The sequence below is a fragment of the Hypomesus nipponensis genome, chromosome 21 (assembly GCF_054491055.1).
Source record: "Hypomesus nipponensis isolate SF chromosome 21, ASM5449105v1, whole genome shotgun sequence".
Classification (NCBI taxonomy): domain Eukaryota; kingdom Metazoa; phylum Chordata; class Actinopteri; order Osmeriformes; family Osmeridae; genus Hypomesus; species Hypomesus nipponensis.
The window spans coordinates 9,947,292-9,964,029 of record NC_140381.1 but is presented as its reverse complement, the minus strand read 5'-3'; the positions used below and the strand labels follow the sequence as shown (position 1 = coordinate 9,964,029).

At 44.3% G+C, this 16,738-nt stretch overlaps 1 protein-coding gene across 4 annotated transcripts in view; it reads right to left on the bottom strand.

Moving 5' to 3' along the window:
* myh11a (myosin, heavy chain 11a, smooth muscle) overlaps nucleotides 1–15,779 on the bottom strand; it is a 32,284-nt gene extending 16,505 nt beyond the window's left edge. For 3 of the 4 annotated variants that reach the window (XM_084684807.1, XM_084684810.1, XM_084684809.1), the window contains exons 1-6: nucleotides 15,679–15,779; nucleotides 10,056–10,419; nucleotides 9,723–9,879; nucleotides 5,421–5,448; nucleotides 1,706–1,805; nucleotides 1,501–1,527 (exon numbers count right to left, since the gene is read on the bottom strand). In XM_084684807.1, coding sequence (XP_084540933.1) covers nucleotides 1,501–1,527; nucleotides 1,706–1,805; nucleotides 5,421–5,448; nucleotides 9,723–9,879; nucleotides 10,056–10,397 — 654 coding nt within the window. In that variant the 5' untranslated portion in view covers nucleotides 10,398–10,419; nucleotides 15,679–15,779. The remainder of the gene's footprint in view (nucleotides 1–1,500; nucleotides 1,528–1,705; nucleotides 1,806–5,420; nucleotides 5,449–9,722; nucleotides 9,880–10,055; nucleotides 10,420–15,678) is intronic. The other variant, XM_084684808.1, reaches the window with a different exon arrangement.
* Nucleotides 15,780–16,738: the final 959 nt, after the last annotated feature.

Below are 16,738 nucleotides of genomic sequence, written 5' to 3'. Positions count from 1 at the left end.
CGGTTAGAATGAAATGCTTCACTTTGTTTTTATATGCGGTAAAGTTGCTGCAATACGACGGTGGGTCACAATGACTGACGGGTCAGAATGACCCGAAGATAACACAAGGGTTAATAATGGTGCTTGTTAAGGATAATCTATGGACGAATTCCTGTTAAATCCTGTTAAATCCAGCTCGAGATTAACTTGAACTCATATCAAAATATTTGACTTGAAACAAAGCAGGACAGGAAAGATGATAGCTACCAAACAGCTTTCAGCATTGGGAAGGCAGGGAAGGTCCCACTCGCTTCAGACACTGAGAATAAGAGATAGAAAAGAGACAGAAAAAAGCGAGGAAATTACAGATGACAGAAAGGCCTTTAACAGGCTGCTGTTGCACTACTCAAGGAGATGGAAAGATAAGCAAGGAGGAGAGGGCAATGTAGTGTACACAGAGAGAGAGAGAGAGAGAGAGAGAGAGAGAGAGAGAGAGAGATGAAGAAAAATATAAGAGAGAGCGGGCTTTGGTCTGGGGCTTTCACAGGACCCACAAGACTCAGTACTCAGCAACTCTCTGGAGGCAACACTAGAGGTGGGAGGCCAACAGCGAAGACAAACACAGTGTTGACCTGGAAGTTAATCCTTTCACCAAATTGCACCCCTACCCCTAACAACTAACCCCAGGCCATCATCCATGGAGAACTCAACCCTACTCAAGCGCAATTCCATCATACAGAGCTTAAAATGACATGTTGTAATTTAGGGCTGAAGACCAGACCCTCCGGTGTATGCCGCTGAAAAGTTCAAAGGGTCACGGTACATTTGGTGTTGCCAAAACTCCACACAGTGCAAATCAAAAGTGTACGACTAAAGTCTACCGAGCAAGACGGCCACGCCCCTAGGGGCGGATGGCAGGTGATGGATGAGGAGGGGGGGGGGAGGGGGGGGGATAAGGGGGAGGAGGGGTCTGTGACAGGACATGATGTCATTTGAGAGACAGGAAGAGAGGAGATGGGCATGCTCACACTTGTGCTCGTTTGGACCTTTTCAGTGCCAGGGGAGCCCACGACCCCCGCCCAAGCCTCCCTGACCAGCCCTCCCCCCTCATCCCCTGGCAGTGAAAGGGTGTTCACAAAAACCTGGATGATATTTGAAAACGATTCTAGCCCTAACCCATACACAATCCAATAGCACTTATACCAAATAACGGTCCTGCATTTTGGAGAGTTCTGAAAAATCATTGTCATGCAGTTCCTATTGGTTCTCAGGGGCACTGTTTTAGCTGTTTGCAAGAGAGGGTTTTAGATTATATTACAAGTGTTATGGTTTAACTTCAGGGTTGCTTTGAGATCAAAGGACAAAAAGATTGGGGGATCTTGATCGAAGAGAAATATCTACGGTATTAGTTTTTGACTCGGTGAGCAACTATCGCATGCAATCCTGAACCTAGGATGAGAACACGCACACACACCACACGCAGAAAAGAAAAACACACTCTAGGCATTCCCTTTTACTCACGTAGGCAAAGTTTGTTCCTGATTGTTGCTATTTGGAGGAAATTGCGATAAAGGATTAAAGAGGGACAGTTTCCTGCAGGCTGGACAACTCTTGCATAAGAGCAAGGAAACTGCTTAGGAAGGTCCCCAACTTCTGACACACAATGGTCACTTTGAAATGGCATTGAATGTTCAGTGTCTTCTGTAGTTTACTGGCATATACTTACAGCACTGGTGTCCTTTTTGCCTTTGTGGGAGGAGGCAACTACGGCCAGATATTGGATGACCTTTTTGGTGTTCTCTGTCTTTCCTGCACCGGACTCTCCACTGGAGAGAGGGAGGGATGGAAGGAGGGAGGGAGGGAGGGGGAGAGGGAGGTCAATGACGGGAGCGGAGAGAAAAAAAGAGAGAAAGAGATGGAGTGAGACGCATGAACAGCAAAACGGCACCGAACAGGTTGTTCACAGTTCATAAACTCGGTTTAATTGAATTTGAATCACGTGAGGGTGGGGGGGGGGGCGACGGTCAACAAACACCAGCGCCAAGCATAATGATAACGCTCGGCACAAGCCAACCCCTGTGCAAAACGAACCAACCAACAAACGCACAGATCTCTCGAGCTTGGTATCAAGATAGGAAGAGCCGGAACGACACAATGGCTGCTGGTTGGATTTTTATTGGTCTTTGATCTGTGATGCCTGGATGCTGAATGATCCCAGCCCATCGCTCGGCTCCAACAAGCCCATAAAAGGCAAGGTGTGAGTGGGATCCACTGGGCTTCTGTCATGCGGCTGGCTGGCTAGCCAGACAGAGGAATCTCCCCTCTGTGCCCCGTGAGGAGACCGTTCTCATTGGGGGCGTCAAGTCCTACAAAACTAAAACACATGAAATGTCCAGAACTCAAAACCACAGTGTGTTCAACTTGTAGTGACACCCCCCAAAACCAATTTGTTGCATCTACAGAGGCATCCTCCTACCTAGTCCCTTTAAAGCCAGTGCTCACACAACACAAATACACAAATGCCACACCCTTGATACTAGATCTTCATGAAAGACGTCAAACTATGCTAACTAATGCTATAGGGTAACATTTGGAAACCTGGCCTCACAACCTATTTGTTAGTCTCAACATAAGCCTAGGCCAAGACTACTGGGTTATACAACCATCTATGGCCTCAGCCCATGTCATCATACACAGTGATTATCCCCAGACCAGGACTTAGACTAACAAAAAGCAGGCCTACCCTCAAAACTACACAAACACACACTTCGTCCCCCTCAGACCTCCCCCCCCTCCTCCACACACACACACACACGCACGCACACCCATAATTCTTCCCTGGAATGAATCTGGGAGAGAGAGACCCCACTTTGTAAGTTAAAGGGATTCCTCAGTGAAACTATTGTAAACCCGAAGGTTCCAGTAAGGTCAGAGTGGGGCGCGGATCAACAATCATACAACGCTGCCAAGCTTGACGGTTAGCGTGTTCATTCCTATCCTGTTAGAGTTATTGTGGCAGCACTGTGCCTTGAGGGGAAAAGAAAAACAAGACCCTGTAAAAATGAGATGTCAAGTGCATCAGTGTGGATTTAAAAAGGGTCCATGCCATTTCCCATGGTGCATTCTGTTTGTAACATGCTTGGAAAAACTCATAGCCATGAAACAAGACATCCGTGTTTGTACCACACACAAGGTTATCGTCATCGTAAAAAGGAATTTTTTGACAGTGGGCCCCAAAGAATTCTTATTAAGTGCTGACTGACCAACATGTTTGTGTCCATCTGTGAAGTGTATCTTGTAAAACTACACAACACTAGGTGTGAACACAATACTTTCTTCTAGTTGTTTAAACAGATTTACTGTTATAAACAGTGTTAACTTAAAACACCATAAAACACCATAAAACACCATAAAACACCATAAAACGCCATCATACTAATACAGCATGTAAGATACTTTAAACACTGGTGGTCAATAGAGAAAAAAAGCGATTGAGCACAGTGCTAAAAATGGCGTTCAAAGCCATGATGAACTGAACACTGAGGCAATGCAAAGTCCTTTGTCGTGTGTGAGGCATGAATGGTATTGGCAGTGTCATGTTTAGGAAAAGTTGACAAGTAAGGAGGACATAGAATATCATTTCGTGACCCACCTTATAATGGTTCCATGACATAAGAAGTGGTTTCTGGTGAGGGGCTGCTACAATATATCAGTGTACTTTCATACAAACTCAAGGAGAATGTCATACATGGCATTCCATGTTCTGCACACTACCTTTCTTCCATATATGGATTCGAGGACAGTCAGCACTACTTATGTCAAACTAAAGACATTTTGAAGAACATCATTTTGTGACCATTAACTGTTTACAGGGACCCGCCTTAAAATTGGTACAATAAGTCATTGTCAACATCTGTTTCTTTGACAGCCAAGATTGTGTGTCTTAGACCCTGTTTCTCCAACTCCAAACCCAACCTAGACTGACGCTCGACCAAACCTACTTTGAAATGGGATCCACCATGGAGTCCCATTAAGCCGCCCGAAAACAAACAGGGAAAAAAGAACACGCCTTCCAAAATCGTGCCTGGAATGGGGATGGAAATTGTTGGTGGCCAGTGTTACAGGAAGTGGTTGGACGTGATCCGACAATGTGCTGCTTCCTGGCATCCATCGGGCTTGAATAGAGAGAGCTCAGGGCTTCTCAACTGGGTGGAACCCTCGTTTCGCATTTCCTTTCCTGGAACCACTGGAGGCCAGACAGGAAAGGTGCTGTGTGGGCTTAAATAGGGGTGAAAACCCCAATACATATATATATATATATATATATATATATATATATATATATATATATATATATATATATATATATATATATATATATATATATATATATATAATATACGTACCGTATAACCATATAACAATTTATCATTTATGTGCTGGTTCTTTTCCAGTGTGTTCATAATAGATACAATGCAGAAACTATTACAGATCAGATACACTGGTAGTAAACCTCTGTCAGTAACGACAGAAATGGTGAAGGGTAGATATGCAAAGTTTTGCACACATATTTGCATACCGGGCCATGTGTTTTGTTGCACCCAGCATATTGTAAACATTCTCCACATTGGCATGGCTATTGGTTGCGATATGGTATGTATGTGGACCTAATGTCAAAGGCCACCAATGGACATCATGAAAAAAGACTGGTAACAAATTAACAGTCCAGTCTGGGCTCGAGGAGTAATTCAAGAGAGAGATACCATTTCTCCCCACGAGTCCTCTTTGAGTGCAAGGATTCTCAACAATCACTCCTATAAACATGTAAACAAACAAAATGGAGCCCAAATGTTTCCGAGCTAATCTGCTTTCCTAATCAGGACACAGGGCACACTTCCTGTCAGTGGGTTTGAGGAGAGAGAGAGAGAGAGAGAGAGATACAGGAACCAATGAGAGAGGAGGGAGAGGGGATACATACAGAAGAAAAGGAGAAACGAGAAAAACCAAAGAGAGAAGAGAACGAGTGGAGTAGAAAGGGTGCTGACCCCCATAACTCTTTGGGATGGTTCCCACTGCAGATGATCATCATAGTCATAGCCCCACAAAAATAAACACCGTTCACTTCCTGTCGCTTGTTTCTGAACTGGATTCTTTAAACCACTATCCCTAAACACGCACACAGCACATTTCCACCATGGGCATGTCTGGTGAGAGATGCTGTCAATAGCAGGTGACCGGAGTGGAAGAGAGACAAAGGCATCCCATTTGTTTCCCCATGTTTATGTAAGTTTTATGTAACTGTTCCACACACACCCATCCCCTCCTTATCGCCCTCCAAACCATTGCTGTGATGTCTAGGAAAAATTGCAAGACAGAAATAATACTTCAAAAAGGTATACTGTCACTGAGAATAAGAGAGAATAAGCAAGACTGAAACTCACGTGCAAAGAATGGACTGGTCCTCACGATCTGTAGAGAGAAACACAACCAACTGTCATCACCATGTACACTATCTTATGCACAATCCGCAAAAATGAATGTGGTTCACAAAACCGTCGGCCACGGTGTGGAACAGAATTTCAGGACTTTCATAGTCTGAAGTCCTGTTCTACAGTCAGTACAGTAAAAAAACAAAATGCAGACGTTATGCATCATCACAGAGTATGACTTATTGCCCACAAATACAGGATGCGGACATAAGCTTTACCCTGGAGAAAGAGTGTTGATTTGCGACACCAACACAGCATCGGCCCGAGTGCTGTGACCGAGTGTGAAAACTCAAATGGCTTCATCTAACGAGGAGGACAAATGCAATTCTCCACTTCTCCGCTTGTCAACGATGTTAACAATGACATCAATTCAATAATGCAATTTTCTTGAAATACAATAAAAGGTATTTAACCACATGGGTCTGTGTTGAAAATGCACCCCACAGGCGATTAGTCTAGAGGGTTCCGGGGTCAGTCCGGTGTTTAGCCGTTGAAGGAAGGCCCAGTTGGTTATCATTAGATCCATTGTCATGGAGTATCACATAACTTGATCTCAGGGTAAACATGACTTTAAAATGAGAGGAAGGGAATGGGAGATGGGGGGGGAGAGAAAGAGAAAGTGTTTTACAGACAGGAATATACTTTTTCCACTGAGGGAATAGAAAAACGGAGACCTTCATTGCCTCATCCTCATGAAGCCTAAGCTTGACATAAAGCACGACTCAGTCCACTACAATCAAATTCCCTTTCCACGTCCCCATTGAGCAAGGGATGCTGCTGTACGAGTGTGAAAGGTAACAAGGTTTCGATTCTTGCACAAAGCATTTTTTCTTGCATTTCCTTCGGGATCAGTAAAGTAATCTGACGCTGGACACACACTACTAGAGCATTTTGCCTGGGCCGAACTGGACATTCAAGGTTGCCAATATTCATTTTGGAAACGTTGCCGCCAGTTTTGGCACAGTTGGTTCTGATCCACACACGTGCACGCTCTCAAAACGTGCACTCACATGTTCAAAAAACGAGCACTCATACACACACACACACATTATTCTTTCTTGTATTTCCTAATTAAGGCAGGGAGAATGAGTGCGTATGTGTGTGTGAGAGAGAAAGAGAAATTGAAAGGTATCCATAACAGATCCAAACACAACACCGACACCAAACACTCTCCTGAGCCAAAGGCGAATAGAGACAGGAGTGTGCGAGAGAAACGGGGAGGGGAGGGAAGAGGAGAGTAGACAAGTGGAGACGGGAGGGCAAGACAGAGGAAGAGAGGCCAAGTGTGGAGAGGGGACAGTAAAGGAGAGGAGGGGAGGGGAGACCAGACGATGGGGAAGGAAAAGCAGTAGATAAGAAAGCTGTGGAGTGTGCTCGTTCACGCGGACAAGCGCTCTTTGCCGCAGTGGCGTGGAAAGACAACATCTCAATCGTCAAGATCTGAGGGGCCCATCCACATATGGGAGAACCGCATTTCTACTGGTGAAAACTTCAAAGCCCAAAGCTAACGTTTAAGCTCTGTCAGAAGAATGTGATTCTTTCCACAGGGGAGAACAGCATTTTACTCAATTGTCTGAGACCGCGATCACAGATAACCCTTCAGAGAACCTTCACGGGCCCTAGAACCTATTACCCAGGAGACAAGAGCTGTTGATATTCTTGGCCAACTTACATTATAGAGCCACAGAGGCATGAGGCCATACCATTAACTAAACTTTACTATTTGTTTGGACTGTACCATTACTCGGACCGTCTACTCTGTCGTGGGAAATCCCTGTCACGCCGTCAACAGCAACAACCATCCACTTGAATCCAAACAAAATCCCTGACAGATATCAAGCATCCCTTCTCATGTTTACACACGACACTGGATGTACACACCAGAACTGTATATGTAAACACAAGTATTTCCTGTCTGCCGGCAAACAGAGTTGCAACGCTGTCCTAGTAAGTAAGTAAGTAAGACTTTATTTATATAGCACTTTTCATACAAGAATTGCAGCTCAAAGTGCTTTACCTAAAATCAACAACAAAAACAATAATACAAGTGTTGATCTAACTTGCCGCACTCTATCTGCGGTCTCTCGAATCCATCTTAGAACCAAGCTGCAACTTGCAGTTTCTAATAGCCTATGCGGTACAGTTAACACAAAATCTCGTATGGCTACAATTTATTATTCAGGACTCTGCTTTAAAGGATGAAGTGATAGTTCCGCCTCTGACGGCTTAACATTCTTGCTCTGGTTTTGTTTAACCTGCTTGATTTCCTTTTCATGTGACAGGACCCTCCCCTGGAGCTGCCAGATTATGTTCTTGTCAGACACTGACAGAATTTTCTGTCATTTTCCCTTTATTTCCGTCATTGCTTTCACGAAAACACACAAATGTCAATATAATTATGGATATTATGACAGTCTAACCCCTCAAATATGAATGTCCACAAATTCCAGACTGTCAACTCAGAAATATACATTTTCCTTTGATTTCTCAATTCAGAAAGTAATCAAGTGGGATTTACAAAATCGGCTGCAACAATATTTAAGAGGACTTTACGGACAGCTAACCTAACTTTAATAAATACAACATACTATTTCTAATGTTGTTATTTACTTTAATAGCAGTCACTAGTTTTGGTAACCCCCTTGAACGTTCCAGACAAACAACATAATCAGTGGACTTTTATTGTTCATTTAAGTAAGCCTGTAATGTAACACTGGATTGAGAGTCTATAAAGTGTGAGCGATGGACAGAGAACATAACAATCTCAGCAGGTTTGCTCTTTGTAAACCACAAGTCCAATGCTACACACCGAACAGGCACCATAGCAGAAACATGAGGAAGAGTGATGTCATTGTGTTCTTCTTGGCAAACAAACAGGGCTTAAATCAGGTACATCACTCATGGGTTGGCTCTTAAAACAATGATGAGGGAGTGATTTCATACACCACTTTCCATGCTAATGCAAGGCCATGTTGCTAAAAGACCCTCATTGAACTTAAAATAATTGTTTACACTACGGGCAAAATATTATAAGAGGGTGGCAATTTTTTCCAAGGCAGTGACAAAAAAACACTGTTGGGATGTCTAAATACTGTTTTTGTGCAGTGCCATGTCCATCAACCACAGTGGAAGAGTGACAACTTTTTAGCCATCGCTTTCACATTAACTTCTTCTTTTCACTTTGCTATCGTTTTGCAGAACTGAGCAACACACCCAATAAAGAATGCTTCACTATCTACAGTATGCATCTGCAAGGCCGTGATAGACAGTTCACCTCAACTCACACAACCACTGAAAAGAAACAGGCAAAAAGGCAACTTTGTTTGAACAAAGATCCAAATAGTTATTCAAAGGAGATGTGGGCTCCTGGAAGAATCCCCAGCGCCTCAGACAGGTCAAGTGGGCACGACCCCCTCTGAAACCACATGAAACAGCCCCTGTGGGAATACTAGAACAATCCACATCAGGAAATGAGCCTCTTGGAGGTATTAGTGCCTTAGGGTTAGCCAAGAAGCATTTACTGTAAGCGCAACTAGGCCGCTGCCACAGTTGCCACCTCCCGTCCAACTTTGACTATGAGGATGTGTAGTGTTTGTTGGTGTGAAATGTTGTTTTACATGCCTTAAACTCTGTGGTTATTATCCGTAGATGGTGAATATACAGCATACTGTGTCTAATATTAGAAGCCTATGAATGTTTGTAATGAAAATGATATTGCGTACAACTTGCTGCATGCAACTTGGTGTTTTGTGGGCTTGACACAAAACGCCGGCCCCGTTTTCAGAAGAGACGTGTGATAATGGCCGTGAAAGAGCCTGGGCCAGTCTTCCATATTTCGATGCGAAAACGCGACTTTCGACAGCTGTTGTCATGGTTCACCCGCACGGTGCTCTTAAAGCTGTCAGGATCCTCTTCAACAGAGCACAAATCACTTTATAATAGACCGTGTTAATGCCTCTGCTTACAAGACCTAGCGCTCGGCTTAGCTCTCCAGCTTATCAGCTGCTTGTGGGGGATAAAGGATTCTCCCTTTAGAGTGTCTGGAGAGATACTGCAGCCTTCACTGAGCTATTCACACTTACTTGTTTGTGTTGACGTGTTGAAGTCAAAAGATTTGACTCTCTCACTCCAATTGCGGGTACAAATTGCGCTCTTGCAACATTGTAATGTGCCCTTTAAAGTGATGTTCTTTGGGTCTATTTGATTTGAATAGTGCTGTATTATTGTCAGTCAGGAACTGTAGTAGAAACTAACCTTGCATCATGTTTCTGTAGGCATTGTCAGAGATGGAGTAGATGTGAGGGGGCACCTCGTGGCGCTTCTTGCCCTTGTACATGTCAATGATCTTCTCAGAGTAGATGGGCAGCATCTTGTAAGGGTTCACCACCACGCAGAACAGACCGGAATATGTCTGAGGGGAGAAACGGGTGGATTGGTTCCAACAACATCAAGCATGCCATCCAAAAGCGTCGACGTACCATTTGATTTGTGTTTGTCTGTGAATGTTAGGTGACGTGGATCGTTGCGGAATCCCAGCTAAAACACATGTGGCATGCCACGAGCCGCTTTGAAAGCGTTGCTACTCACGTAGATGAGGCCAGAGAAGTACCTCTCCCTGATGTTGTGCAGCACGGACGCCTCGTTCAGGCAGGTGAGCTCGGCCATGTCCTCCACCTTGCTGAACTTGGGCGGGTTCATCTTCTGGATGTCGTCCTTGTTCACCGTCACCTTCTTCCCGTTGTCGGCCAGCTCCACCAGGACCTCGTCCCCATGCTCCTCCTTGACGCTGGCCGCCTCGAAGCCTTGCTTCTCAGAGGGGATCCACACCAGCTTCTTGGCCGACCAGTCAGCCTGGGCCATTGGACTGTTGATGAAGTCCTTGTCCAGGAAGAGGAACTTCTCGTCCTCGCTCAGGGCCTTCTTAGTCATCCTGGCAGGTTGGTTGGGCCAGCTGTGATGGTAAAAAAGAGTAGAAGGAAGGATGAGTAAATGTGCCCGATGAAAGGGTGAACAGATAAATGGTGGAATGATCGATGGATGGATGGATGGATTTGATGACGTATGGGAAGGAGTGGCGGTAGAAGAGAAAGTAAGTTAGGAAAGAAGGTGTCCGAGATTGACGAGGAGAAAGGAGGGGAGGAAGGAGGATGAGAAGGAATGAAGGAGGGAGGGAATCAAGAGAAGAAAGAATGTAGAATGGCTGAATGAATAGGCTTCACATCATGGTAAAGCAGTGTTTCTACTGGGTTTTTGAGGGATAAGCAATGCAAGCAATAGATTTTATGGGTCAAGCTGTCATGAGTCATAAGTGATAATTAATCTCTTCGTAAGAGAAAAGTTGAAGGCAGATTTCATGCTGTCATATATCTCCCTCTACATACTTGGGAAAGCAGTTTGGAGTTCTGAATGTTCCATCCCCTGCAGGGCTAGCCATATCTTACATGATCTTACATCATACTCTCACAAAAAGAGTCTGCTGCCAAGACTGTACATTTTAAGGGAGAGTTTCGTCAAGGGTTAAACTTCCTCATCCATTCGAAACTTCAAGTCCCGTCCTTCTCACAGACCCCCCTCTCTCTCGCCCTCCTCTACACTTTCACACACGCCACAAGGGAGACACAAACATTACAGCCCCCTAATTTAGATATGAAGATTGAGTCTGGGAAATGGACTCTCAGCTTCCACGATTAAGACCTATCGATTTCTGGCCCATCAAATGCCCGGCAGAGCCTTCACCGTTAATGAAAGTTGACCCATACTCAATCAGAAAATAATTGCTTCAAGTAACAACAATGTCCATTTTTTACCCTTCCTCCCACTCTCTTTAATGCTCCCCCCCCTCTCTCTCTAAGCTACATGGCCCTGTGTTGCGATGACCAAATATGGGCACCTTCTTTGGAGCAGGCTTCTTTTCGACGGACCTAAACAGCCAGGCAAGTGAACTCCCAAACAAAGCCCTTATAGGGAATAGTATGTCTCGTACCGGACTCGCAGTTTACTCCAAAATGATAACACGGAAGGCGAAGAGCTGTAAGGGGGGGAAGGGGGGGGGGGGGGTTGTGTGCTTAGTGTTGTGGACTTCAATGTTCATGCTTCATATGGTCCCCACTGCTAAGACACTTGTAGGGTGGTGGGCTGCAGCACAGTCCAACACCTAGTGTGTGGTGTTGCTGTGCTCCAGTGGATCACCAGGAAGCTGCTTTAGTGCCGAGCAATACCTTCCGAAACAGGTGCGCGTGCTGTGGGGGTAACCAGCTTCTTTTATTTCCAGTCAAACACACATAGATCCATCACGCTGTTTTACACAATACAGTGTGTGACGTGAAATGTAATGAGTAGATTAGACACGGCAACATTATAGAGTTTGTTATCCTATAGAAATATGACTTGTGTGTGTCTACACACTAAGCATTCCTTGGGTGCACATGAGCAAAACTCTCAGAATCAATTGAATGACCTCAGAACAGCTAAAGATAAACGCTAACCTTTGATGGTAAAGACTAATCGTTGCAATCCTGAACCCAGGCCAGAACCCCCACTCGAGTCCATACACACAGAATCCACAGAATTCCATCCACGCACACACACACTTACGGTATACACACACAACCAATCTCAGTACAGTCGGACAGTCTTAAGAGAGGTATGCACTTTGCGGAGTGGGAACTGTGCAAACCAGCCTCTATTCCCCATGGGAAATATTATCACTGTGCTCCCCTGAGACCAGCAGCGAAAGCCAAATAGCCATACCCTTAAACCCATTGGACGGAAGGAGGCATAAACATCCACTGGTCCAAAGTCAGACACTCTGCTTAGAAGACGGATGCTGTCTGTTTGTAACTTAAAAAGGATGCCGAATTCAGCAATGGATGAAGATTGTGTATATGTCAAGAGACTAGGACTGCAGTTCTGTGTTGTGTATACAGAGGAGCCAGATGGAACAGCTGATTCTTTGATGATCACCGATTTCCTGGACATAATTGAAGTTTTCCTGAAGACCCCCCTCCTCCCTTGCAAAAGCATGTGCAGCTCCCTTTAAGTCCACACTCCCTTTACTTGGCTGCCCCCTCCACCCTCTCTCTCTCTTAGATTTACATTTAATCATTTAGCAGACACTCTTATCCAGAGCGACTTACAGTAAGTACAGGGACATTCTCCCCGAGGCAAGTAGGGTGAAGTGCCTTGCCCAAGGACACAATGTCGTGCACCGGCCGGGAATCAAACTGGCAACCTTCAGATTACTAGCCCGATTCTCTACCCGCACAGCCACCTGACTCCACACTGACTCTGTCTCTGTCCCTCCCTCCCTTTCCACCCCCCCTCTCAATCACTGTATCTGTCTGTCCGATGTCCTTTTCCCCCACTCTTCTCTTTCTCCTGGCTGTGTCAACGCGTGCTCAGCTTTTGTTTTTGCCCAGGGAACACTGATGACAGCTGTCTGACACATTGGGTGGGGGGAGGTGTCTGGGTGGACAGTTTGACAGTTGGCTGACAGACCTCTGTCTGAGCGGATGGCACTTGTCGAGCTGGATGGTAAGGGTCCCCAGAAGATTGTTCGTAAATACTGGGAGGACCAAACAGCAGGGAGAGACGGGGAGGTGGGATGTCGAGGAGGTGAAAATCACAGTCAAATGTTGTGTTTCTAAGCACACAATGCTGGAAAGGACGGGGGGGGGGGGGGGGGCTCTCACCTCATGCCAAAGAAAAAACACAACCAGCGGAGCAATGTCTTTGATGGATATTGATGCAGGTTAGCCTATCAACATCTACTCCTGAAGGATGCTCTTATCGACCTGGCTGACACTATCTTTTCTGTTATTGACAAAAACAGTTGCCAAACACTCCTGATCTGAATCTGTGACCAATTGACAAACCCGGAATAGAATGGGGAAATGTGAGATTTTAGTTAAAGAGGATAACTTCCTGTAGCCCCTGAACACTCTATCCCTAGACCTTCTAAGATGTATTCAAACCATAGATATATCATATAACTTAAATTACCCTGATCAATTAGATCCTGGCATTAGACGCCCCCACTCCACAAATGCATTGTATTCTGACTGTGAAAAGTTATTTATATAGTTATATAGTTCAACAGCTTATTTGTCAGTATTGTTGTTGCATTGTCAATAAGGCCACTTATTGATAAGGCAACTTATTAAATACAAAACGAACAAACTTTTTGATATCACCGGATAAGCAGAGGTTTAGAAGCTGAGTATAAATGGGCCTGTTACCCAGGAGACTGTGTGACCTTTCTATTTTCAGAGGACATGAGTTGATCCTTGGGCCTGTGAAAGGTTCTACTTTCTGTCCCATGGCCACATCACAACTCCATTCCCTGTAGTCTTCTAACCCCTGAACTCTGTATCCTTACGCTTTGATGATTCAAATGAATAATAGTCAGCAGAGGAAGATAAGTGTTAAGCCTTATGGCAATAGTCGACTTATTGACGATAAACACTAACAAACCTTTGGCTCAGTCAGAGCCCTTATGTTATCATTTGAAACTGATAACAGTATTGCCAGTATTTGTGTAGAACCTAATAAGGCATTTATTTGTCCTCATGACCACCAAGCAAAACATTCAAACACTCGGATATGAGGTACAAACAAGCTGAATATCATTGCTCATACTGACTTTTCATAGGGAAAGCATCCCTGTACAACTGAAAAGACACAGAGTCAGAGTGAGAGAGGGAGAAAGAGGAAGAGAGAGGGACTGAGAGAGAAAGCAAGGAGAGAGACAGAGAGAGAGAGAGAGAGAGAGACAGAGAGAGAGACAGAGACAGACACAGAGACAAGAGAGAGACAGATAGAGAGAGACATTGTGTTAAAATCATTTAAACCCAATTAAGCGCCTGGCTGGACAGGTCCAAAGATAGACAAAACTGTGATGAAAACACTTTCTTAGCCTATTGCTATGTTTTGAGTGCAGAGTGCATTGTGGTGGTTCGCAATAAGTTAAAATGTAATTATTTCCCTCCTACAGATTTGACTTGGAACCATGTTTTAACCATGTTGGGGCTGGGCCCTGCTGAAGGGTGGACCTGCTACAATTCTTCTCAACATTGTTTCCAACTAGGGAGTGTTCCCCCTGCTACAGTGCTTCAAATTGTTCTAATAAGGTTAGGTAATAAGACACACTTTGTCATTACACAACATGAAAGATTTGACTATTAATTCGACTGACTTCAAGCAAATTCGAATCCAAATGTCATTTTCTGCTGGTTGACATTTGACCACGCTTTAAATCCAATCCTGCCTCAAAGCAGTGCTTAAATTCACTGAAAAATAAATATAAAGTGGATGAAGAGTGATTTGACCAATGCTGCAGGCAGTAAAGGAATGTAATATAGAGCTCACCTCAGAGCACTAAAGACAAGATCGAGAGAAATGAATCTCTTCTGTACTACAGTCAACCATCAATGATAAACAAAACAGAGACTAGTAGCCTTCCAACCTAACTCCTTTCCTATATGTTCTCTACAGATTGTGAAAATAAAAGTATCAGTCTTTTCAATTATCCCTGCTTGTAAGAAAATGTGTTTTTACTCCCCCTCCTCTGGTATTAACCTTAGTACAGGTATGACTTGATTTCTAACTGCTTTTTTTGTGGTGCCCTACGTCAATGCAAGCTGACAGAATTTGGTTCTCACAGTCTATAACTCAGCCACACCAGCTACACAGGCTTTTTATACATCCATATTAGGAGAACAGGAAACATCGTGGTAAGTCATTTTTTTGATACTGAAGCAGCAACTTCCTCCTAGTTTCAAAAGTTTTTATGATCACTGATCAAATGTGGAACTGAATTATTATATATTTTGCCTTTAAATATTCAAACCTATGCTCGATGTCCAATTTAGTATTCGAAAGCAAACGCTTTTATAACCAGAACCTTTAATGCAAGGAAACGTCATGTCATCAATGTCATGAATGCTACACCACAGATGTGTCAGTGCTTTCTGCAGTAAAAGAAGTTCTTTATCTATGAACTATTGCAATGCTGCCCATTAAGTTTACAACGTACACACGCACAAATGTCAGAACAAGTGGTGTCTGCCGTAAATAGATAATGGATTTTCATTGTAGAAATATCGATGAGTGACAGTTTCATGTGCATCAATGTCAGTCACTGCGCGTTACAAGTGATGCGCACGAACAAGTGCACATCCATTTGTGTGAGTGAAGACATAAAAATACTTACTTAAAGTTTGATGATGAGGAGGGGATTTGGAATTTGGAAAGTTGGGGTTTGGAGCGTCCTGCGATTGACGGAGTACTCCAAAGAAGAACAGTCCAAATGACCCCGGTATAGTACCCCGTATTAACATTTAAACTACGCCGGCGTGCGCGAGGGTGGAGCCGAGCGGTAGGTCCCTCCTCTCACTTGCACGCACTGTTGTCAGCATCCTCTTCGAGAGAAGTAGCCAAGAACATGCGCGCTTGATTCTCTTAAGAACCGAGGCTGCTGGAGTGAAACATCACATTCATTTTTGAACACCCAAAATGTTTAGATAATTTACTAGGTTTGATGACAAATGTGAAATTGTGGAGATAGTAGGTTATAAAAACACATTTTGAATAAACTTTTGTGAAAAAATGCAGGCTATAATCTATTCTAGACAGCTGTTTCAGTTGTATTGCTTTAACTGGAGAGTGACTTGTTAAAGCTTGTTCTCTTGAGTCACATTGCATTAAGGAAGGAAGTGAATCATTATGTATACAGTAGGCTCTTTAGGGGGTGACCTGATGGTCAACCAAAGTAAGGCTACTGCAGTTCTGACAGTTGTACTGATCTGTGCTAGAGGCCATATTGAAATCATTCCGATTTAGCATTTTGAGGCCCCAGTAGAATGTGTCCTCATATTAAAGTCCCAGGGGGCCTGTGTCCTTCAACATCTCACTCCCCCATAAGGCTGACCAGCTGTTCGCAGAAGAGGATTCCCCTAGCTGCCCTAAGATAGAGACAGAGGAGGAATGGGGTGTGTGTCGAGGGTGTGTGTATGTGTGTGTGTGGGTCTTCCCTCGATATGCAAGGCGTGTGTGTGTGTTTGGTGGGGGGAAGTGAGGGGTAAATGTCCCACACGTATGCTAGTGTTTCCCTTATCCTTAGCCCCATCTCATTCCACCCCCTTCCCTCCCTTTCTTGCCTGCATCCCTAGTACTGTTTCCAGACTTCTGTCCGATGGAACCTCCTATATAAGGACAGTCTTCTTGTTTGGCCCAATAAATCAAGCACAGTGATAGGCCCGTAGTTTGGGCCA